This window comes from Oryctolagus cuniculus, chromosome 4 (assembly GCF_964237555.1).
Source record: "Oryctolagus cuniculus chromosome 4, mOryCun1.1, whole genome shotgun sequence".
Classification (NCBI taxonomy): Eukaryota; Metazoa; Chordata; class Mammalia; order Lagomorpha; family Leporidae; genus Oryctolagus; species Oryctolagus cuniculus.
The window spans coordinates 12,166,083-12,189,956 of NC_091435.1; the positions used below are offsets into that span (position 1 = coordinate 12,166,083).

Here is a 23,874-nt window from a genome sequence, read left to right on the forward strand (position 1 = left end):
TGACACTGGATCTCTGCAATGGGGATATTCTCTTTGGACTCATAGTAAGAGGACACTGGTTACAGGCATTTAACCTAAGTATCCACTCATCAGGCCAAAAAGGGAGGCAGGTGTTGTGAAAATACAAATATCAAGGCATCTCCATAATCTACATGTAATTCCTTGGATTTCCTGCTCACCTGGGATTTCCTACGTGTGTGTCTGGCTTTCAGATCAGTATTCAGCAGGAGCCTCCCAGGTTTCTCTTACAGCTTCCCTCTTTAGAGCCCCACCCCCCAAAGAGTAGCACCCTGGCAGGTTCTCCCCTGCTGTGCGGGTAATGAAACTGCTAAGCCGGCAGCTTCCTCCTGGTTGCCATGGAAATGACCAGGCCGCTGGCCCTCCGAACACGGAAAAGAACAGCAAGTGCAAGACCACGAATTCCAGCCTGCCTCGCAGATGAGACCAGCTGGCCAGCCAGGGCGAAGGTCCGCCGAGCCGGGAGGAGCGGCCCCGCGGTGCAAGGGAGAGATGTGAGTAAACTCCACTTTTTAAAAAAGATTGTTTTAAGCATGTCTAGTTCCACAGCTTTTGATCGCTTCAGGATTTCTGTGTGGCGGGAGAATTCTGAGAGAGGCTGAAGAAACACCTTCAGACGGTCGTAACATTTGCATTCCCTGAACACCATGCACCTCGTAGGGGTGGCTTCCACCGGGGAAACTTTTTTTTTTTTTAGCTTCCAGGCAGATGCATTGCTCTTTACCGAGAGATCCTGTCTTTAACTGGAAACACTCCCAAAAACACTGAGCAAAGAATGAAATGATCTCCCCACTCAGCCCCTCGATAGATGAACTCCTTGGAGGCGGATATACCCGCCATCCCCATGGCTATGCTTTTCGGCTGGTCTTTGACATGAGATAATAATAGCCTCAGACAGGACCGTTTCCCATCTCTTCTCCTTACTGTGGCCACAGAGAAAGCTGGGAGCTCTCAGAGCCTCTGCTTACACTGGCTTTTTCCCTATGCTTGCTGTTAGGAGTAGAATAGCTACTGCCTATTTATGTGTTCGATTCTACAGGGTTTACTCACTGGAAAACGCAGAAAGGCGAGAAGAAACTAAGTTCAGATGAGGGCTGGCACTTGCACGGGACGGTTGACTTGAATCGGTCTTTTTATCCAAAAGTGGAAAAAAGATGGTAAATGATGAATAATGAAGCCAAGAGGAGCGCAGCGTTTTAGTACTGCGTCCCCGGTCCTGCACATGATTCGTTGGTTTGTGAGCATGTTTGGGGGCGTTTTTAGCAAAATGCGTGTTGTTGTAAATCGAGGAAAGGAAATGTTTCACGAGTATTGTGTACAATATATTTTTTAATCTCCTTTTAAAATACCGAAGAGACCTCATTTGTTTGAAAACAGAGATCCTTGAGAAATTTCTGCTTTTCTTGTAGACTGAATAATGTCATATGTTTGAAGGGAAAAAAAGATTTTTCATTAATTTTTTTTGGAAAAAATTGAACATTTCCTAAAGATAAGAATCCAATAGCATTTACGAAAGGAAGTGTGAAAATTCCTTTCCACATCAGTGTTTTTCATGCATGAAGACTCTTCAAAATGTTCACGGAAAATGTGCACTAGGAAAAAAATACGAATTTCAAAAAATGTTGCACCAAAATAAACTTTTCTTTTCTTCCATTTTCCATGAACTTTGTGAAGTGCTTTCCTACTACCAGCTTTAAGATCCAGTGCCCGTGAGCCGGCGCCGTGGCTCAATAGGCTAACCCTCTGCCTTGCGGCACCGGCACACCGGGTTCTAGTCCTGGTCGGGGCGCCGGATTCTGTCCCGGTTGCCCCTCTTCCAGGCCAGCTCTCTGCTATGGCCAGGGAGTGCAGTGGAGGATGGCCCAGGTGCTTGGGCCCTGCACCCCATGGGAGACCAGGAAAAAGCACCTGGCTCCTGGCTCCTGCCATCGGATCAGCGCGGTGCGCCGGCTGCAGCGGCGGCCATTGGAGGGTGAACCAACGGCAAGGGAAGACCTTTCTCTCTCTGTCTCTCTGTCTCACTGTCCACTCTGCCTATCAAAAATAAAAAAAAAATAATAATAATAAGATCCAGTGCCCTTGACCTTGTGCCTGAGCCTGTGGGCCACCGTAAGTGAGCGTTCCCTGTGAGCAGGATGGACAAACCACACTGCTCTGTGGGTGTGACCCAAGGGGCAGCAGGCAAAGCTGTGGAGTTGAACCCCTGTGATCCAAACCATGGGACAGACGTCAAGTCATCGAAGTTACTGAAGGGTTTGCAACCATTGGTGACTTCACTCTGACGAGGACCCATGTCATGTAGAAAGGCACCATGGTGACAGATGTGCTGTAGTCAGGCCTCCCCATTGCTGCCCCACTAGCTTCCTCGCAGTGTATTTGGCTGTCTGGGTTTAAATGTTGGCCGTTGCTAACTGGCTCTGAGAGAGGTTCTTGGCCACCTCTGCATGCCTCCATTTTCTGATGTGAAAGTGGGGCCATAGTATATATCTTTAGGATGATTGCAAGGCTTAGATGATATAAAACATGCGAAACACTTAGAGCACTACTTGGCATAAAAGAAATATTCATGAAATATTATTAATAAATTGAAAATTCATTAGGTATCATTCCTGATTTGTCTTTTTTTTTTTAAAAAGATCTATTTATTTATTTGAAAGGCAGAGTTACAGTGAGGCAGAGAGAGAGAGACAGAGACAGAGTGAGACAGAGAGACAGAGAGGTCTTCCGTCCGCTGGTTCACTCCTCAGATGATCACAATGGCCAGAACTGGGAGGATCCGGAGCCAGGAGCTTCTTCCGGGTCTCCTATTCGGGTTCAGGGGCCCAAGGACTTGGGCCATCTTCTACTGCTTTCCCAGGCCACAGCAGAGGGTTGGATGGGAAGTGGAGCAGCCAGGACTTGAACCAGCGCCTTTATGGGATGCCGGCACTGCAAGAAATGGCTTTACCTGCTACGCTACAGCAACGGCCCCTATGATCTGTCATTTCTTTGGCATGAGGCATCACGATTTTGTTTTGAAGTGCACGACCCGTCATCAATGACTTTTTTTTATATCTAGCTAACTTAGTCCTGGAACACACAGCTGAGGGGCAATAGAATAGTGATGCAATAACATTCCTCTGGGAGCCTGAATTGTCTTGGGAATCAGAAGCTGTATATTTTACATATATCCTAGTCTTTCTTCTGTTGGAAGAGCAAAATACCCAAGACTGGGCAATTTGCAAGGAGAAGTTGATTTTGGCTCACAGCTCTGGAGCCTGGGAAGTCCGTGATTGGGTGGGCACCCCTGGTGAGGGCTTCCTGCCGCTTCAACTATTGGTGGAAAGCAGAAGAACAAGGAGGAGTTGTGAAAGGGGTGCACACACTTGGCCGGCGCCGCGGCTCACTAGGCTAATCCTCCGCCTGTGGCGCCGGCACCCTGGGTTCTAGTCCCGGTCGGGGCGCCGGATTCTGTCCCAGCTCTCTGCTATAGCCCGGGAGTGCAGTGGAGGATGGCCCAAGTGCTTGGGCCCTGCACCCCATGGGAGTCCAGGAGAAGCACCTGGCTCCTGGCTTCGGATCAGCGCAATGCGCCAGCCATATCGTGCTGGCCACGGCGGCCACTGGAGGGTGAACCAACAGCAAAAAGGAAGACCTTTCTCTCTGTCTCTCTCTCTCTCACTGTCCACTCTGCCTGTAAAAAAAAAAAAAAAAGAAAGAAAGAAAGAAAGAAAGAAAAGGAAAGGAAAGAAAGGGGCGCACACCAGGGATTGCCTCTCCTTGTAACAGCCTGCTGATCCAATCCCATGAGCCTGAGAGCTCGCTAATAAGAGAAGGGCATTAACCCTTCATGAGGCCTCCACCCCTGCCATCCAAACACCTCCCACTGAGCCCCACCTCCCATACTGAGCAATAGTGGTTACAACACATGAATGTTGGGTGGCACCTGGGAGTCTCAGCTGTACGTGACGTCTCTTAGACGTTGGGGCATGAAGTTCAGGGAAGCGGTGAGTAGTTAGAGATCTATCTTGGTTCATCATCAACAATGGATGGCATTTAAATCCATGGGGTTGTGGGCAACCACTGAGAGCGTGGAGGTCCATGGAGAAGAGAGCCAGGCCCTGAGTGGAAGGCACACAGCAGTGTTAGTGGAAGAAGACTTGATGCCAACCTAGGAGGCTGAGGGGGAGTGACCATCATAGCAGCAAGAAAACCAGGAGAATGTGGTGTCCTGGAAGAACCCGAAATTCTTCCCTGAAGAGGAAGGAGAAGGCAATTGTGTCAAATGCTGGTAGAAGTCAAGCAAAATGAGAACAGGAAGTCAACCATTGGGTTTGCACACCGGGGGGAGGGAGTCGCAGGGGACCTCATGAGAAATGTGGCAATGGAGTGACAGCAGCAGGAGCCTGATTGGGAGTGGCTTAAAAATCTGACACAGACAGGTGCTCCCTGTGGGGCCATTCTCATCGCTTATAAAAGTTCTTGAATTTATTTTAGGGTAGGTGGATGTGACACTCTCAGAAAAATAGGTTTGAGTCCAACGAGAGCTGTCAGCTATGCCCTAGCCTATTAACATTTCATGAGGGAAGGGAGATTTGAAGACCTTCTAAGAGATAAAGACGTTTTCTCAGCAGGTATGGAACAGAAAGCAGCCGGAGGTGCATGAGAGAGGAATCGAGTCCAGAACAGAGAGTGAAAACACACAATGGAAGTTCAGAGAAACAGTGACACACACACACACACACACACACACACACACTCTTCCCGACTGGTTCCCACAATATCTCATGGTGCCGCACCTTTCCCAGCTTTGATCTATTTCCCATGCAAAGTCTACTTCCCATTTACAGGCTCCCAGCTCATTCAAGAAACCCAAATCTTTCCTGTGGCCAGGAGGTCTGAGGAGCCCATCTGGGGTTGTGCCCAGAGCCCATGTCATGGGTGCTGTATGTAGCCCAAATTTTCAGCTGGAGCACCACTCACCTTCAAGGAGTCATCCATGAATCAGGAGACAAGATTGCAAAAAAATTAATAAACTTATTTTAGGATAGTTTTCAGGACATTGTGAAGACAATACAAAGAAGTCCCATATAGAGTTAGCATCTCAGCTTGGTACATTGGTCACCAAGAATGAACCGCTACTGATCCATTATTATTTTAAACTAATCCATACTTTATGTGGGTTTCCACAGATTTTATCTCATGCCTTCTTCTGTTTGAGGTCCCCATTCAGGGAACCACACTGCTTTTAGGTGTCCTTCCCAAAAGAGACTTTAAATCTCTTACAAATCTTTCAAGAAAGCAATAAGGTTTAAACATCTGAGGGTTCCACCACTTGTAACTGAAACCACCAAAGGAAAATGGAATTCTTTTCTCAGACAGAATGGTTGAACTTTAACTTGAACACAGATGAAAGGGAAAAGCCCAAGCTTACATCTCAAGGTAGGAGCCCAAGGCACTTTATGAGAAGGGAACAAAGTACCCCTGTGAGAGGAAGATCTGAATCCCCTTTTATTGTCCTGGAAGCAGGCAATTAAAATATTAAAGTGCTGCCCGCCTTTTCTGGTTTCTCATCTCCCAGCAAAGGGCCAAGCCTCTGACTCATTTTCCTTGGCAACCTCCCCCTCTGTGACACCGGCCCTGTAATTTGAGTAATGCTCTCTCTGAGTTAGCTCCATGTCGGCTGTGGGGGAGTTTTGCAGCAGACCCTCAGCTCAGGTAATTGGGGCAATGGCTTTTTGGCGCTCACAAGTACCTGTGAGGCCAGGGTACAGCTGACCCTCCATCTCTGTGAGTTCTGGGTGCACAAACTCAACCAACCACAGATAGAAAATATCTGAACATGGGCACACTTTGTTTCCTTGTCATTACTCCTTATGCAACACAGTCTAATGACTATGTACATAGCAGTAACGTTGTCTCGGGCATTATAAGCAATTGGGAGATGATTTCAAGTATAGGAGGGGATATGCACAGCTTATGCACAAATCCTGTGCCGCTTTACACACAAGTCCTGAACAGCCACAGATGTTAGCATCCATGGCGGGGGGTGGGGGGTGTCCAAGAACCAATCTCCCATGGAGACTGAGGGACAACTGAGTATAAACTCTGGTCACGTTCCCCTGGGGGCTTGGGAGGGGTGTGGACAGTGACTAGGGGTCCTGACTTGGGGTTTATGGTCCCTATTCCAGCAACAAGTGACCCTGTTAGAAGCAAGACCATTGTGAACTTGGAATAGACTTTTTGGTAAAGTCGCTGGAGGTCGGGTGCCCCCCAGGATATTTGCCAGATACTGTTCAATGGTTTTTGAGTACGATATCCAGCCAAATGACAAGAAAGTAAGGTAAAATCTCCACCCTGTATCCATACACGAAAACCACTGTGGGTGCCCTGTCGTGCCTACACCATGCTATGAAATTCCTGCTGTAGAAGATGAATTTTGCTTGTTGATTTGATAATGTGATACACCCCACCATTCTTGGAGGTAAAAGGCTAAAGAGGTAGTTAAGGACCAATAACATACTTTGCTACTTAGATGCTGTAGGGATTCACTTGGAGAACATCAATATGCCTGAAGCACCCCCGTGCATCGGGTGCTGTGCTAGTCTAGGACTGGGGAGACCCCCAGTCAGCAACAAGATCAGATCTGTGTCACAACAGAAACCTGGCATCTCTAGCACGCCAACAGCAAGGGGCCCAGCATCCAATGAGCAAATCTTTGTCCGGTTGAGCTCAGCATTTTCAAAATACAAATTCGCTGCCTTTCAGTTGATTCGCATTCACCTTGTCTGAGCACTTGGGACTGGTTCTGTGATTCGATCAATTGGATCTGCAAGCAGTAACCCAGCCAGGGATGAAGAGGCCCTGGTTCAGCAGCCAGAGGGCACAGAGAAGGTCAGAGTCACGCTAACAGCTTTGCTGCCTCATGCTTCTACCCACCTGATGCAGGTTCCTGCTTCCTCCTCACCACCACATCTACCCAACAGAATCCCCTCCCCATATTCCTTAGCGTCCCCAGGAGGTTCTTGTTTAGGCACAGTGGTCCCTCCGCCTGCTCCATCCCTGATCGCCATTGGACTTTGACTATCTTTGCCTTTGCCAATGAGCAGTGATGGTTCAGTGATCAGAGAGCAAGTCGCGTCTGGCTGCTCTCCTGCATGGTCCAAGTGGTGCTGCCTTCGCCTCAGTCCTCGTGGTGCCAGAGCTGTGCTGGGTTCAGTGCAGAGCGATGAGAATGGTTCTGTCTTCCACTCGGCGTCATCCTGGACAGGGCCCCTTGTACCCTATAGCTCAGAGTTCTCAAAGCAATTCATGTAGCCTCTGCCTGCAGATCCACAAGACTTGGTCCAAGGTGGAAGTCTGGGCTGAGGAGACACAAATGCCTCTGCCCCCATCCCTCTGCTCATCCCACCCCGGCCTCCATGCATTGTCTTCATTCTCCTTTTCTCTCTTCCTCAACAATTGTACTTTCCAAATAAGCACCTGGGGACAATCCCCCTTCAACTCATAAGACGTCCTGAGATGCATCAGGATGACTCACCACTCTATGAGAGCGTGAACTTGGTGCTTCGGAAGAACAGTGAGGGAGACACAGCTGCCCCAGTCTAGCTGTGCAGTGGTTGCTAACTGTTTCATGTGGCTTATGATCCAGTCCAATGAAAGTAATAGGTTACATACGAAGCAGTCAGCAGCTACTGCATGGCCATGAATAAAGATGGGTTGAGACGATTGGTCCAAAAATGATGGTTTTTAAAAATTTGATTAATACATGAGATTTGCAGTTTGTAATGGGATCTTATGCAATGTTCCAGCCCACGTATACAGTGCAAGCTGATCAAATCAGGCAATGAGCATTTCCATTTCCTATCTTTTCTTTGTGTATGGAGGCTGCCCCCTCCTCTCTTCCAGTTCTTTCCACAGAGTATAATCCATCATCATGACCTATAGTAGTCTCACTGATGTGGAGTGCCGGAATCCATGATTGATCTAACTGTGTTTTGGTACCCCTTATTCAACCTCCCTTTAGCCATCTTTCCTCTACCCTGTCACCCCTGTACAATTACTCTTTTAAGTTCAGATTTTTTTTAAATTCCACATTTGAGAGACAGCACACCGTCTTTTCTGCTGTGTCTGGTATATTTCACTTAATGTAGTAACCTCCGTTCCATCAATGTTGCTGAAAATTCCAGGATTTCATTCTTTCTATGGCTACCAAATATTCCTTGTGTGTGTATATACATATATATACAAGTCAACCTGTGAGCAGGGCTAGAGACCCCCAGGGCAAATCCATCCCTTGCCTCTTCCAGTTCCTAGAGGTGGCCGATGGTTGTTTCTTTCGCATCTCTGCTTCAGCTGTCACAGCCCTCTTTTCTTCTCTGCCTTGTCCTGGGTCTGTCTTACAAAGCTCCTGGTGATTACATTGCACCTGTTCAGATAGTCCAGGGTCTTCTCATCTCTATGTCCTTAGCTAAATCACATCAGGAAGTCCCTTGCTCTGATCACATCCCATTTTCTTGCTGTTCCTCTAAACATTCTACATATATTTAAATGAGTAGAAACAAGATTTGAATAATTAATTTCTCTTTCCCAGGCTAGTTCACTACAGGTTGAGCATGCCTAGTCAAAAAAAAAAAATCCAAAACCTGAAATGCTCTGAAATCTGAAATTTTGAGTGGCCACACATGCTACAAGTGAAAAATTCCACACCTGACCTCACGTGACAAGTCAGTCAAAACTCAGGCACACATACAAAATAAGGTGTAAGATCACCTTCAGGCCATGTGTAGAAGGTACATGTGAAACATAGATGAATTTTGTGCTTTATTTGTGCCCCATCCCCAAGACATCTTATTATGTGTGTGCAAATATTCCAAATCCAAACATATTCAAAATCTGAAACAGGTCTGGTCCCGAGTGTCTTGGATAAGGGATACTTCCAATGCCCACAGTGAAGAGGAGCACATTTGCAAATCTGATTTGATTTGTCACAGGAAAACTTGTGCAAATAGATCAATGTTCCTTGTTGAACCTATTCTCTACTCAAAGTTTTGATACAACTAATGCATGAAATGAGCCAGTTACTTTAGATTTTTTGGGGGGATGCCCTAACAGAGCATGCTATTATATTATTATTATAGTTTTATATTACCATAATTCTGATTACAAAGTCATAGTTTATGAAGAGGACTCCAACACTGTCTTTTGTAATTTACTTAGATAGAATTAGTACTTATGGGTAACACTAAGAGATTTGTATATGTTTATTACTGCAGTCAACTTGCTTCACTGTTAATATAGCCTTAGGTGGCTGGATTATCATCCTATGTTTTATTGAGAGAAATGAAACCCAGAAAGTTCCTCTGATTAGTCCAACCACATATAGTGAATTGAACAAGAACAATCTTGATTTTTTTTTTTGCAAGTTGCGTCCTCTTAAGACCCAAACTGCATGCCTGAAGCTAATTTTGCCTAAATTCCAACGTACAGGGACTCCAACATTTACCTGCTCTGTTTTAGAGAGCAAATATCTCAGAAGACATCATATAGTTTAGATCCTACTCATAAATCAAATGATAGCAATCGCATCTGAGTCACAGTGAACAGATCTCCTCTCTGTCACAGTGCTCTCTGTCAATCACAGCCAAAAGGATGCTGTGGCGTGCGTGGGGTGGTGCCTTCAGGGTGAGACACGCCTAAGAGCCTGCGAAAATTCAGTGGCTCACACCAGGAGTGGGCAGTCTGCTACTGTGGAACGTGAAGAAGAAAGACAAGACAACACTTATCACAGGAAGAAAGCATGGGGACGGGGGGAGACCCAAATTCACGTCCAACTGTACAGCTTTGAAATAGTAGACACCAGGACATCCCTCCTTTCTAAAACACCATCGTACCTAGCATTTCTCTCCACCCCAGCTTCTCCGGTGCATTTGTGGAATATGGCCAGAGAAAAGAAAAATGCTGACCATTCTTTTTCCCCAGGAGATTTTTTTCAGGGCCCTACGCCTTCACATAGCCCCTCTCCAGCACCTCGCCCACGTGGTCCAGAGGAGCCCACAGTCCCCCTGACTTAGCAGGAAGGTTGAATGCACAGCCACAGACAAGCAGGACCCAGGCCCGAGAACAGGGGACCCCCCTACACTCCCCCCACCCTCTCCTGTACTTTTGGTTTAGTCCTTGCAACCCCTCTAACAAGGAGCAAGGCACAGATAAGGCTTAATGTGAACTATCGCTGGGCAGGAACTGGTTGGTTTAAATTCCTGGGAAGGCATGAACAACTGATAACAGACCCCAGACCCTCCTGTGAGAGCAGGTGTCAGCATTGGGCAACCGGAAAGAACCAAGGGCGGGGCGGAGGGTTGGGGGAGATGGATGACCTTGGGATGAAAGAGAAGGCACGGTGAGGGAGAGAGACTGCAGCAGGTGGGCTTGCTGCCCGTCCTAACAAGGCCAGCCAAAGGCTCCTTCCTTACGGACAAGGAACTGAGCTGTGACTTCCAGGAGCAGAACGCATGTCTCCAGGCGGGGCATCGGCTTGAGCCAGCCATGTAGGGAGGCCAAGAACAAGACAACAAACAGCTCCCAGTGTTGCCCAGCTGGGCTCCACCCCATCGGGTCCCTCTGAGGGTCTCTCAGCTGCACGCCCACAGGATGGAATGGGCCTGGTCCCTCATCCCTGTCTCTTAGCCTGACCCTCAGGTCTCTGTACCACCGAGGGGTCCAGCTACTGAGACAGATTCACCCTGAGGGTCTGAGTTAGGAGTCAGCTGATGGAAATACAAAGAGCTAGCATTCTTACTTAGAATTCACTGCCCTAACTCTGGCCTCCTCCACCCCTCCCCTCCTCAGTCTCTACCAGGCATCCTCGGATGCCTTCCTAAACAAGCGGTCACATCACTCTCCCCTGCTGTAAACCTTCACTCCCGGGGTTTGCCTCTTGCAGGGACCCCTAATGGGGTGCTAACATCAAAGGGGATGCTCAGGCCAAGTGAGTGGGATGGAGCTGAAAATATTCAAACTTTTATTTCACTTATTTTCTTTGAGAGATAGAGAGAGAGTTAGAGATAGACAGACAGGCAGAGACAGAGATTGAGAACCCCTCCCATTTGCTGATTCAACCCCCAAATGCCTGCAATGGCTGGGGTGCTGGGACCCGGAGCCAGGAACTCAATCCAGGTCTCCCACATGGATGGTAAGAACCCAGTCATTTGAGCCATCATTGCTACCTCCCAGCATCTGCCTTGGCAGGAAGCTGAGAGCAAATACTGAACCCAGGCACTCTGACAGAGGATACGGATAGACATCTGTAAGCACTAAGCTAAATGCCAGCCCCCAAACTTTTACTTGCATTCATTTTTTTTAAAAAAATATTTATTTATTTGAAAGTCAGAGTTATAGATAGGCAGAGGCACAGAGAGAGAGAGACAGGGAGAGAAAGGTCTTCCAACCGCTGGTTCACTCCCCAGATGGCCACAATAGCTGGTGCTGTGCTGATCTGAAGCCAGGAGCCAGGAGCTTCCTCCAGGTTTCCCACAAGAGTGCAGGGCCCAAGGACTTGGACCATCTTCACCAGGCCACAGCAGAGAGTTGGATCGGAAGTGGAGCAGCCGGGACGCAAATCAGCGCCCATTTGGGATGCTGGCACTACAGGTGGCGGCTTTACCCACTTTGCCACAGCACTGGCCTCGCTGTATTCATTTTTTCATCTTAATTTTAAAAAAAGATTTATTTCAAAGGCAAAGTGACAGAGAGAGAGGGAAAGACACACACACACACAGGTCATCTGCTGGTTGACTTCCCAAATAGTCACAACAGCCAGGGATGGGCCAGGCTGAAGGCAGGAGCCCGGAACTCCACGTGAGTGGCAGTTGACCCAAGCACTCAGGCCGCCTTCCACTGCTTTCTCAGGTGCATTAGCAGGGAGCTGGAGCAGAAGCAGAACAGCCAAGACTCAAACTGTTGCTCTAATTTGGGGTGTAGTGTCGTAGGTGGTGGCTTAAGCAACTATGCCAAAACACACTGTGTCTTAAATTAAAAAAAAAAAACCTACTGGTGATATATTTTTATAATGTAGATTATATTTATATGATTTTATATATATGGTCTTTAGAAATAAAAAGTTCTATCCACTGGGGAGGGATTTTACACTATCTGTGGGTGGGGTGCAGATCCAAGGAGTGTGGAGACCAAATTGCTCCAGCATGAAATACGAGTCCTTAGCTTGGCCGGTGAGGTCCCATCTCACTGTCTTGCTCATGTCCCCTGGCCATCTGGCACACACTCTCCACTCGCCATGGGCTGCAGAGCCACTCAGGTTACCTGCCTCTACACTGCCTCCCTTCCCCAGCCCCAATCCCTTCCCAACCTCATCCAAACAGCGCCCCCTTTTGGGGAGCTCTTTCCACTTCTTCCACCCAGCACTTCACCTGCATCCTTTATAGGCAGTCAATCATGCTGTCTTATTATAAAGGGGCTGCCACAATGTTTTGGAAAATGCATATTACAAAGAAAAAAATTACGTGTGGATTTCAAAATATTTTGCACCAGAATAAACTTATTTCTAAATTCCCTTTTTCCATGAACTTTTGGAAGTCCCCTTGTAGTTGTTTGTTCCCAGAGTATGTTCCAAGTTCTCTTGGGCAAATGTCAAATCCCTAGCAGACAGTAATGACTTTTTTTTTTGTTTTGATTTTTGATTTTCCAATGATTGAGGCCGTTTTCTGTCATCAAACACATACTCTTTACATGTTAATTTCTCATTTTCTTTTGAGGAAAGAAGATGTAAAATTTTTCAATTGCAATATACTATTAGCACCTTCTGTGTTAGGGGAGGCCAACTACTGTGACCAGCATCAAGATATTATCCAAGCCGGCGCCGTGGCTCAATAGGCTAATCCTCCACCTTGCGGCGCCGGCACACCGGGTTCTAGTCCCGGTTGGGGCGCCGGATTCTGTCCCGGTTGCCCCTCTTCCAGGCCAGCTCTCTGCTATGGCCAGGGAGTGCAGTGGAGGATGGCCCAGGTGCTTGGGCCCTGCACCCCATGGGAGACCAGGAAAAGCACCTGGATCCTGGCTCCTGCCAGGATCAGCGCGGTGCGCCGGCTGCAGCGGCGGCCATTGGAGGGTGAACCAGCGGCAAAGGAAGACCTTTCTCTCTCTGTCTCTCTCTCTCACTGTCCACTCTGCCTGTCAAAAAAAAAAAAAAAAAAAAAAAAAGATATTATCCAATGGCTTGGAGAAGTCAAGGTCTCTTCATCCCACATGGCAGTTGAATGCCAGTGATGGGGAGAAGGCTGTGCTCTGTTCCATCCAGTCATCCAGGGAGTCCAGCCTTTATCTATAGCTCTGCCACCCTCTAAGGCCCCCTAGTCCTCCACGGAATCTTCCACCAGTGGAAGAACTCAGTTACGTGGCCCCAAGCCACTGCAACAAGCTTGGGAATGAAGTCCAGTAGGCAGGAAAAGGGAACATGGTCACTGGTGGGCACTGGAAGCATCCGGCAATCCTGCACTGCAAGACACAGTAATGTATGCAACCACGACCAAACTCAGGTAAGGGAAGGTATTGGGGCCGAGGGTTGAGCCACTGCTTGGAACGCCTGCATCACATGCTGGAGGGCCTGGGCTTGAGTTTCACCTCGGCTTCCAATCCAGGTTCCTGCTAATGCACACTCTGGGAAGCAGTGATGATGGCGCAAGTACTTGAGTTCCTATCATACACGGGAGACCTGGCTGGAGAAACTGGCATTTGGCTTTGGACTCTCCCAGCTCTGGGATTGTGGGCCTTTGAGAAGTTAACTAGTGGACAGAAAATCTCTCTCTCTCCCTCTCAGCAACTCTGCCTTTAAAATTAAAATAAATAAACTTTAAACAACGCAGGTGGTACCAATGCAGTGAAACTTTTCAGGCATGATGTTGAATGCTATATACGATCATTCCATCTTTGAATCACTGAATATGATTAAAAACCATAGCAACTATTCCAAATCAGTTTAAATATTATTTTTGTATTGCATTGCAGCTGAAGAAATCCCCGTGGCAGTTGATACTGGCAACTGGGTACACGAAGGCCAAGACCTCTGAATTCAGCAGGTACAGAGATCAGCAGCTCCAAAACAAATTCCACAGAGATTCCTTCTCAATCTAGAATTACACCCACCATTTAGATAATGTTTATGCTGGGCTCCAACAGGAATGCTTCAAACTAGACCAGTTGTGTTTACAAGAAGATATTACCAGGAAGGAGATACGGAGTCAGGGGGAGGACAGTCTGTGCACCATTTGCCCCAAACAGATTTGCAGTGCCACAAACAATGATGTTTGTGCAGCTGTAGACTTAACACAAGAGACAAAAAAAAAAAAATAGAGTTGTGGAAAAACCTAATGACATTCTCCAAACCCTATTGGTAATTAAAAACCAAATGTGATTCCAAAATGTATTTCGAAATGAGTTTAATTTGAAAGAAGTGAGTTTTTTAAGTGGAAAGGCAATTACAGGAAAAGACTCAAGTCAAGAAACTGGGAAAACCAGAGAGCCAGAAGGCAGGGAGCTGTCCCCACAAAGAGCAGGCAGTCTCAGATTTAAAGCAAGAGACAGTACTGGGGGCAGGCGGCTGGGGGCTGGGAGCCGGGGGCTGAGGATCCAATGGGGAGCTGGGCAAGCACATTTCTCAGAAATGGAATCCCCAAGTCCCTGAAAAATCCTTGAAGATTCTGAGAGGTGAACATGAGGAGTCTTCCAGCAAATGAAGCAGTTTGGAATTGGGCACATCCCACACATACTACAATGAAATACATGAGGCTGATTCTCTTTATAATGAAAAGAGGCTTATTTGGCTCATCGTGTTGGAAGCTGAAAGCCAGAAAAGCCTGACACTGGCAGGAGCACACACAAGGGAGAGCTCACAGGGCAAGACAGGAAGCAAAACATGAGGATGGGCCAGGTTCACTTTTACAACCACCTGCTTGTGAGACCTAACCAGTCCCACAGAACTACATTAGTTTCTTCTGATGGTCACGTCCTCAATGACATCACTGCTTCCCTCTAGTCCCCCTAGCTCTTAACATCACTGCTGTGGGGACCAAGCTTCCAAGTCCTGAGTCTTTAAGGGACAAACCTAAATCAGCAGTGAGACACACACCTGCACGCGGGGTGGGGGTGGGGGTGTTTTGTCAAAGTGTGTTCTGTCTTCATTCATCAAACCCAGAGACAGAAATTCAGACCTAAAGGAGAGAAACGTCCGGCTGACCCCTTTGTACTACCCCCGCCCCCATGCTTATCGGGGTGTGGGCCCCACACTGTACACCCTGGGGAGGCTTCTTGTGCTCTGGCCTTTGGACTCCATGTTGCCCAGGAGGCAGGGACCACCCTGAGGTCCAGCCAGGACCTGGACTGCTGGGAAGTCTTTCCAACAAAGTCCTTTGGGGACGTCTAGTCCCATGCATTCCCCACATCCGCATCCTCTCTTCCCACCTCTGTGCTGCTGCATGGGCCTCTGAACACTCTCAGCGTCGGAGAGAGTGAGTCCGATGCTTTTCCCCAGGTGCTGGGCTGATGTATGTATGCCCCTGCCTGCCTTTTTCTATTTTAAAAAAGTATTTATTTATTTGAAAGGCCAAGTTACAGACACACACACACACACACACACACACACAGATCTTCCATCCACTCATTCTCTCCCCAAATGGCCACAAAGGCAGGGGCTGGGTTGGGCCAAAGCCAGGAGTCAGGAGCCTCTTCCAGGTCTCCCCTATGGGTGCAGGGATCCAAGCACTTGGGCCATCTTCCACTGCTTTCCCAAGTGCATTAGCAGGAAGCTGGATAAGAAATGGATCAGCTGGATCTTGAACCGGAGCCCTTATGGGAACCTGCTGCACCACAATGCCAGCCCCGTGCGTTTTTCTTGAAGGCTGGGGTCAGAGTGAGCCCACAGTATCGGCAGGATTCCCAGTTCTGGCATGATAGGGCTACGGGGACATGAAGTCCCAGAAACCTCTGATGGAATCTGGGTCAGTTTCATCTAAAATTATCCCACACTTAATTATTATTCCCCATACCTTCCTAGTCACCTCCGGATTCTAAAACTATTTACAGCCGTGAAGCCTCTCGTTTTGGGAGAATTCTGAGTCTCTGAGTTTCTCAAAGCTCTTTTTTTATATTGCAGAGTGTCCGTATTAATAAAGCCTTTTAAAGAAAATCCAGTGACAACTTCTAAATAAGCACAAAACACCACAAACTGCCTTATTTGGTCCCCAAATGGAATTTAACCCATCTCTCTGCTGTGTTCTTGTAACTGTGTGTTCAGTGTGGCTCTTCTCAGCTCAGCCTTGCTTGCTTCGGAGGGGAAGGTCCAGGTCTGTCTTGTCTTTGTTTCTTCGGCTCCGCCTAGACCACAGCTTGGCACAAAGCCCGTGCTGGGCCCTGCCTGGCTCCTGACGCTTCCCTCCTCTTCCCTCCTCACTGTGCAGTCTCTCGGTCTTCAGGTGCAAGCCTGGCCGGACCTTGGGCTCTTGATACCGCAGCAAATTGGGTTCAGAATCGAATGCATTAAAAAAAAATAAGCTCCCTGAGTGCTGAGGCCCAGATTGTCTTGTTAGGGACGGGATCCCCAATGCCAGCCAAGCACCTGCTACCCCGTCAAGTCTGCATAGATGTTTCTTGAATATATGTGATGTAGGCAGGCAGACAGGATAGAATGAATTAGATTTGTGAGCTGGAAGACCTCGTCTTCACCACACCCGCTGTGTGGTCTCTGCCCCTACCTAACCCCCAACCTGTACGTCTACCTGCCTGTCAGGCTACATAACCACTCCCCTTGGGAAGTGGATCAAAGGCCTGGAACACGGTGGACCCTCCCCTTTTTGGCCCATGTTGCCCTTTGTTGCCTTTGCTGCCCGTGCCTTCGGGGTGCCAGCTCCCTGCTTGCTGCACTTAGCTGGCTCCTGGCCTGCTCTCTGCTTGGTATGGACCCCAACTTAGTCTCTAGACTTTTCTTTCTCTCTTAGATAAAGCCCTCACTCTCTACCCATTTCTCTCACTAAATAAAATCCTTAAAAACTTACCACATTGCCTGGTCTATTTGAGCCAGTATTCAGCATTCTTCTCTGAATATGTGGCAAGAACCCACAGAGCTTATTAATTTGGGGAAATATTAATAAGTAAGGTCAGTTTCATAAGGAGGAATGAATTGGTGGACAGACAGATGAGCAGATGGATGGGTGGATGGGTATAGTTACGATTGCTGTGAACCCAAATCTCACCTGCTGCTCAAACTTACTGAGCTAAGGGCAACTTCACCTGCCCGACGCGCCAGCCCCCTGCGGAGCCACCTGTGTGCTGCCTCCCTGTCTACCTGATCCCTGGTGTGTTTAGCTTTGCCACCCTCAGATTTCTCACTGCTTTCTTCTGTCCCTGCAGCCTCGGTTTGCATCCTAAGGATGGCAGGGCTGCCTAACTTCTTTCCTGCTGTCATCCTTGTCTTTGGACACCGTTCATCTCCCAGAATGACCCTTGCGTCTCCCTCCCAGCCCTTCCTGGGTGGCCCTGTCCATGACTCTGGCCCTTCCTCTCAGAGGTCTCATCTCTAGGACCTGCCATCCCTAACGTGCTCAGGAAATACAGATGCACTAAATTGTATATTTGGCTTCTCGTCAATGACCAGGTACAGAAGAGAGTATTTTTTTTATAGACCTGGGGTCTGATGCTCTCTGCCACACAAGGCTTAGCTTGTTCCAATCACCCCATAAATAAGGACCACTCATCTGTTATATGCCAGGCACCAGAGAGCACTCACCCCCTTAATCCCAGCATTGGTATTTCTCTTTAAAATAGGATGACTTCCCACCTTATCCTGAGCACTTATCAGCGCTTATTTCTTACTCTCTTGTTGGCGTGTTCCCCTCCTGGTCCGGTCAGCAGACAGAGCTGCGAGGTTTATGCAGTGTTGGGAGATCTGCCTGTCCGCCCTCGGGAAGCTCTGGGAAAAGGACCTTGAGCATAGGCTTTGCCTGTCTGTGTTAGAACTGCCCCGGAGAGAGGTTCTCAGCGGGAGCCTCAGGGGACTCCTCCTCCATCCGTCTCCTCCTCCAGACGCTGTGTCTTTCTGTTGAGAGGCTGTGATAAGAGAGCGGCATATTTCCTTTCAGGTGAGTTCCCACGGACTGGCTGATGACGCAAGAATGGGGCCGCCGTCCGGGCACTGCCTCCTTCTGCTCGGCACCCTGGGGGTCTTCGTCCTGCAGCGCGGCACCGCGGGCCAGAAGAACAGCACCCTGATTCTCGCCCGGGAAAACGCCATTCGGAACTGCACCTGCTCCGCCGACATCCGGGACTGTGACTACAGTTTGGCCAACCTGATGTGCAGCTGCAAAACGGCCCTGCCTCTGGCGGTGGAGCGAGCCAGCTACCACGGCCACCTGACCGTCTGGTTCACGGACACGTCCGCCCTGGGCCGCCTGTTGAACTTCACGCTGGTCCAGGACCTGAAGCTCGCCCTGTGCAGCACCAACACCCTCCCCGCCGCGTACCTGGCCATCTGTGGGCTGAGGCGGCTCCGCATCAACACCGAGAGCAAGTATGCATCGGCCGAGCAGAGCTTACTGATCCGCGGCGGCGGGGACGGTGACACCGAAGGCTGGCCGTCGTGTCTGCACATCTCCTTCTTGGACGTGGCTCTCTTCAACAGGGACTCGTCCTTAAAATCATACAGTGTGGAGAACGTCACCAGCACCGCCCACGACTTCCCGGATTTCTCTTACTTTAAGACGTTCCCAGTGGCAAGCAACGCAAGCTGTGTCGTCACGGTCATTTACTAACATTGAACCATGTCCTGCCTGCACGTGAAATGTGGGGATAAGGCCATGAGATGGGGGTCCCTCCTGGAAGGCAGGAAGACTCCATGGGTATCAGTATTAACAATGGCCCTGCTTATCCAAGGGGGATGCATTTCCAAGCCCCCCAGAGGATACCAGGAAGGGCAGATAGTACCAGGACCTGTAGGTGATATACAAACATATCATTGGTAACACTTCAAATCAGGCACAGTAAGACATGAATAACCGTAACTAATGCAAAATAGAACAACTACACAGTACATTTACTGAGATAAAATTTAGGGGACTGTGGTTCTCTCTCTCTCTATATATATAGATAGATGTATATATGTATGTATGTGTATATATATACATATATATGTGTGTATATATATCTTATTGTACTTCCATTAAAGGAAGCACTTTACAACTCCTCCTTGGCACATCCAAATTGCTAGCATCATTACTCTCGCATTTTGGGGGCTTTATGGAGTAAACCAAGAGTAATTTGAACAAAAGCACTCTGGTACCACCATAGGCAGTTTGATAACTGTGATGGGTAATGGACACAGGGTGTATAGACTGGACAAAGGGAGCATTCACACCCTGGGCAGGGTGGAAAGGAGTGCCACAAGTTATCATCATGCTACCCAGAACAGTGTGAGGTCTAAAATTTATGAACTGTTTATTTCCAGAATTTTCCATTCATTATTGTCAGATTGCCATTGACCATGGGGGACTGAAACCGTCCAAAGAGAACCAAGGGGAGAGAGAACTTCTGTTTTTATTTTATTTTCTAACTGCTTTGCCTGGAACTCCTCTGAGCAGAAAATGGTGGATCTCGGAGGTTTCGGGGGCTGCGAATTGCACACGATGTTAGTCTATCTCAGGCTGGTGTTTTCCCAATACCTTGCTGGGAACAGATATGCTGAGAAGTGGAAGTTTGGAGAGTCTGGGAGAGGGAGGGAAGACAGGCTTGAGGAGGCTGGACCTGATGGCTAACTGAGGGCACTGGGATCACAAAGACAGGGATGCAGAAGTGACCATGGGAGGATATGAAAAAAAAGGCATAAATCTCAAAATTCTGAGTGTACAGGTGGAACCCCAGGAAAAGCTCCTCCCTTTAGCACCTCTCTCCTTCCCTTCCCTTTCTGTGTGTCGTTACCCTTCATTCCACCCCATTCCCTCTGCTGCTCCCTCATCTTCCTCTTCCCTCTCCTCCTCCTTCTCTCTTTCCAGAAACTAGGACATAGTCTGGTACCATTACAATCGTATTTGCTTACTCTAAGGGGCTAGCCTGGGAACCTAATGATTGTTTATAACACCATTCCAGTCCAGCTCTCTGCTGTGGCCCGGGAGTGCAGTGGAGGATGGTCCAGGTGCTTGGGCCCTGCACTCGCATGGGAGACCAGGAGAAGCACCTGGCTCCTGGCTTCAGATCAGCGCGGTGCGCCGGCCGCAGCGGCCATTGTGGGGTGAACCAACGGAAAAGGAAGACCTTTATCTCTGTCTCTCTCTCTCTTTCACTAACTCTGCCTGTCAAAAAAAAAAAAAAAAAAAAAAAAAAACAAACAAAAAAAAAACAAACTTCAAACTGGCTCATCATCATTGTACATACATTGTACATACAGATGCCCAATTTATCAATAAGTTGGAACATAGAGAAAGTTAAGTTGGAACATAAAGAATCTGACAATTGTGGTCAAAACCTAGAGTGCAGTGAACTTGAAACGTGATTCCATTCATGATACCGTAACACTAAGAAATACTTCTATGAGGAGATAACAGGTTGTCCTGGGTTGATGGCATTCATCAAAGATCTCATTCATCACATTATTTTCCTCTAAACCTTAGCATAGAGTAAACCGAAATAACCTGCAATTTCTACATTTGCTTAATTGGTGGGAGATTTGGCCATTCAGGCTAATTAGCATGAGTCCATAATATCAGTGTTTAAACTAGGCAAAATGAAGGCCAAAGTACGAATTTTAATAAAAAGGGATAATGACCACATTACTGACCTTGAACTTCAGAGGTAACATTAAAGTGATAGACAAAAGGCAAAGAAGGTGGAAAGAGAGGACAAGAAAAGCTAGAAAGATAAAAGTGAAAAGATAAATAACAAATATATAGAGAGAGATATCACCAGTTACTGAAGCTGTAACAAATTGAATTTTTATGGATATTTACTAATAAAGCATCAAATTAAATATGTTAGAAATTAATGTCTATCCTTCGGATATCTTCCTTTAGTAGCTTATAATAGTTTCAAAGCTCTTTCATGTATGTTTTAATTAAGTGATTAATATGATAAATCATTGTTGATGAATAGGATTTAAATCAGTAGAAGATGAATGTTCAGGGCTAGTGTTGTGGCATAGCTGGTTAATACACCACCTGCAACACCGGCATCCCATATCCATATGAGCACCGGTTCGAGTCCTGGCTGCTCCACTTCTGATTTAACTCCTTGTTAATGGCCTGGGAAAAGCAGCAGAAGATGGCCCAAGTCCTTGGGCCCCTGCACCCACATGGGAGACTCCGAAGAAGCTCCTGACTCCTGGCTTTGGCCTGGCCCAGCCCCAGCCATTGCAGCCATCTGGGGAGTGAATCAGCAGTTGGAACATATTTTCTCTCTCTCTGTCTCTCTCTGTCTCTGTCTCTCTCTGCCTCTCTCTCTCTCTGTCTCTCCACCTTTCAAATACATCTTTAAAAAAATGAAAATTCATTTGATTATAATTTAGAGCTGTTGTTGCCAAGTTTCTGGATCTGTGGTTCAGCTTGTGCTGTTACGAGACAAGTAAAGAACAGAGAAAATCCACAGCACAGACACGGAACAAGCGGTGCTTGGCACTCAGCACAGGGTCGGAGGGCAACAGGGAGGGGCTGGGGGTCCACTGGGTGGTCCCTGGATGCACCTAGAAAGCCCGCCGTGGCCTAACTCAAGTGAAGTGTTGCCACCGGAGGGCATGGCGGGGCCAGACCAATCCCTCAAGCACACGATGAGTTCTGAGCTGGTAGGTGAAACCTCAAGTCCTCACTGTTGACATGCCATTCATTATGTTTTAAATAACAAGCTCTGGGGCAATAAACCCCAGCAGTGGCTCCCACCCGGCCTGGGGCTAGCATTACCAGTTGCTGCCTCTGGCCAGTGGCGTGCTAGTCAGAGTTTACCCCCAGCTCTCCAGAAACAGAGCAAGACACAGACACATATGTACACAATCTGTTAGACGTTTTACTGACAGGAAGAGGGTGTAACACAAAACTTACATAAGCTATGCCCACGATTAATTTTCAAAGAATGCTGTTCACTTGTCACACATTGGCTTTTTGCATGCATTTTCTGCTTCAATAAAAACTTCTAAAAAGAAAAGAAGGCATAATATAGCTAACCCTCATGTAATTATCTTTCAGAATTGACAACCAAGAACATTTTATCACACTTAAGGTTTTTGTTAGTAAGAGAAAGAAAACACTAAATTGTTTTAAATGACAAAGAAATGATATATTTTCTTCATGTTGTTGCTAACAGTACAGGCACAATGATACTAAGTCCCTCACAGCACAGGACCAGCCAGGAGCCATTAGGCAAAAATGACAATTTGTTTGCCTCTGAGTTGAATCAATGATTTCACTCACCTGGATCCTTATCAGCTACAGGTTGTGATTATCCTCATTATAAGAGTCTGAAAAAGCCACAGGACTTAATCTGATCACTCACAAGAGAGTAAAAAGAAGATCCCAGGATCAAAACGAAGCACTTGAACAAGAGGGAACTTCAAAATATGGGCGGAACATGGAATGTAAAAGATATGTTTGTTTTGGTGCAAAAGAATGTGAAGCCCAAACATAGTTATTTTGTAACATGTATTTTCATGAACTTTTTGAAGATCTTTTGAATGCATGGATTTGGATTTTTTGCATCCAAATAAATATATCTTTTAATTCCATGTGCCACCCACTTTTTGAAGTTTCCTTGGAGTTAGAGGCCATTTAGAAGAGATCCGTTGCAGGGGACAGCACTGTGATATAGCGGATGCCTGCAGTGCAGGCGTTGAATATGGGCGCCAGTTTGAATCCCAGCTGCTCCACTTCTGATCCAGCTCTCTGCTGTGGCCTGGGAAAGCAGTGGAAGATGGCCCAAGTCCTTGGGCTCCTGCACCTGCATGGGAGACCCAGAAGAAGCTCCTGGCTCCTGGCTTCAGATCAGTGCAGCTCTGGCCATTGTGGCCAACTGGGGAGTGAACCAGCAGATGGAACTCTCTCTCTCTCTCTCTCTCTCTCTCTCTCTGCCTCTCCTTCTCTCTGTAACTCTGACTTTCAAAAAATTAATAAATAAATAATTTTTAAATGCATGGTCATTCCCGCATTTTTAAATAAAGTGTAGTTACCTCTTACTCCCTGCTTTGTATTTGATTACTGCTGTGTTAGAGTCATTAGGCAGTTTTGTGTGATTTGTATTTCTTCTGGAAAATAATTTTCTGTGGAACTTCAGAGGTATTATCTCTGGGTTGCGCATAATATTATCTCATAATTAATTTGGCCTCTTCCTTATGTCTAGTTACACCTGAAGTTATGAGGTGTGTGTGTGTTCTGTGTTATTCCCTTATCAGACTTAGATTTTTCCTTGTCATTCCTATGTTTTGGTTTTCATTTGATTATTTTATAACAGACTAATTTCAGTTTTATCCTCAAATATTCCTACTTCCCATGTGCTTGGAATTGTTTGCTCCTTTTCATCATTTCTGAAGTTGACTATTTTTGTTAATATTCTTGTAATTATAAAATCACAAAACTAGGGGCTGGCTCTGTGGCATAGCAGGCTAGGCCTCTGCCTGTGGTGCCGGCATCCCATATGGGTGCCAGTTCGTGTCTGGCTGCTCCTCTTCTGATCCTGCTCTCTGCTGTGGCCTGGGAAAGCAGCGGAGGATGGTCCAGGTTCTTGGGCCCCTACAGCCTTGTGGGAGACCTGGAGGAAGCTCCTGGCTCCTGGCTTTGGATCAGCCCAGCTCCTGCCATTGTGACCATTTGGGGAGTGAACCAGCAGATGGAAGACCGCTCTCTCTGT

The 23,874-nt window shown here is 47.3% G+C and overlaps 1 protein-coding gene across 3 annotated transcripts; it reads left to right on the plus strand.

Moving 5' to 3' along the window:
* The first annotated feature begins 219 nt into the window (after nucleotides 1-219).
* Nucleotides 220-23,203, plus strand: EPCIP (exosomal polycystin 1 interacting protein). 3 transcript variants are annotated; one of them, XR_011388327.1, is made up of 3 exons: nucleotides 376-512; nucleotides 14,017-14,087; nucleotides 14,188-14,363. XR_011388327.1 is itself a non-coding variant. In XM_008267185.4 (3 exons), exon 3 carries the CDS (start codon nucleotides 18,174-18,176, stop codon nucleotides 18,807-18,809), a length of 636 nt encoding a protein of 211 aa, XP_008265407.1. In that variant the 5' UTR covers nucleotides 376-512; nucleotides 14,017-14,087; nucleotides 18,141-18,173; the 3' UTR covers nucleotides 18,810-23,203. The 3 variants fall into 3 exon arrangements, 2 of the variants coding, with proteins under 2 accessions (XP_051715458.2, XP_008265407.1); XM_008267185.4 differs by lacking the exon at nucleotides 14,188-14,363 and adding an exon at nucleotides 18,141-23,203; XM_051859498.2 differs by lacking the exons at nucleotides 14,017-14,087; nucleotides 14,188-14,363 and adding an exon at nucleotides 18,141-23,203 and having other exon boundaries at nucleotides 220-512.
* The last annotated feature ends 671 nt before the right edge of the window (nucleotides 23,204-23,874 follow it).

Coding starts and splice junctions, on each gene's coding strand:
- EPCIP (XM_051859498.2), top strand. CDS start 357: ATGGAAATGACCAGGCCGCTGGCCCTCCGAACACGGAAAAGAACAGCA. Junction 513..18,140: donor CCGCGGTGCAAGGGAGAGAT/GTGAGTAAACTC, acceptor ATTTCCTTTCAG/GTGAGTTCCCACGGACTGGC.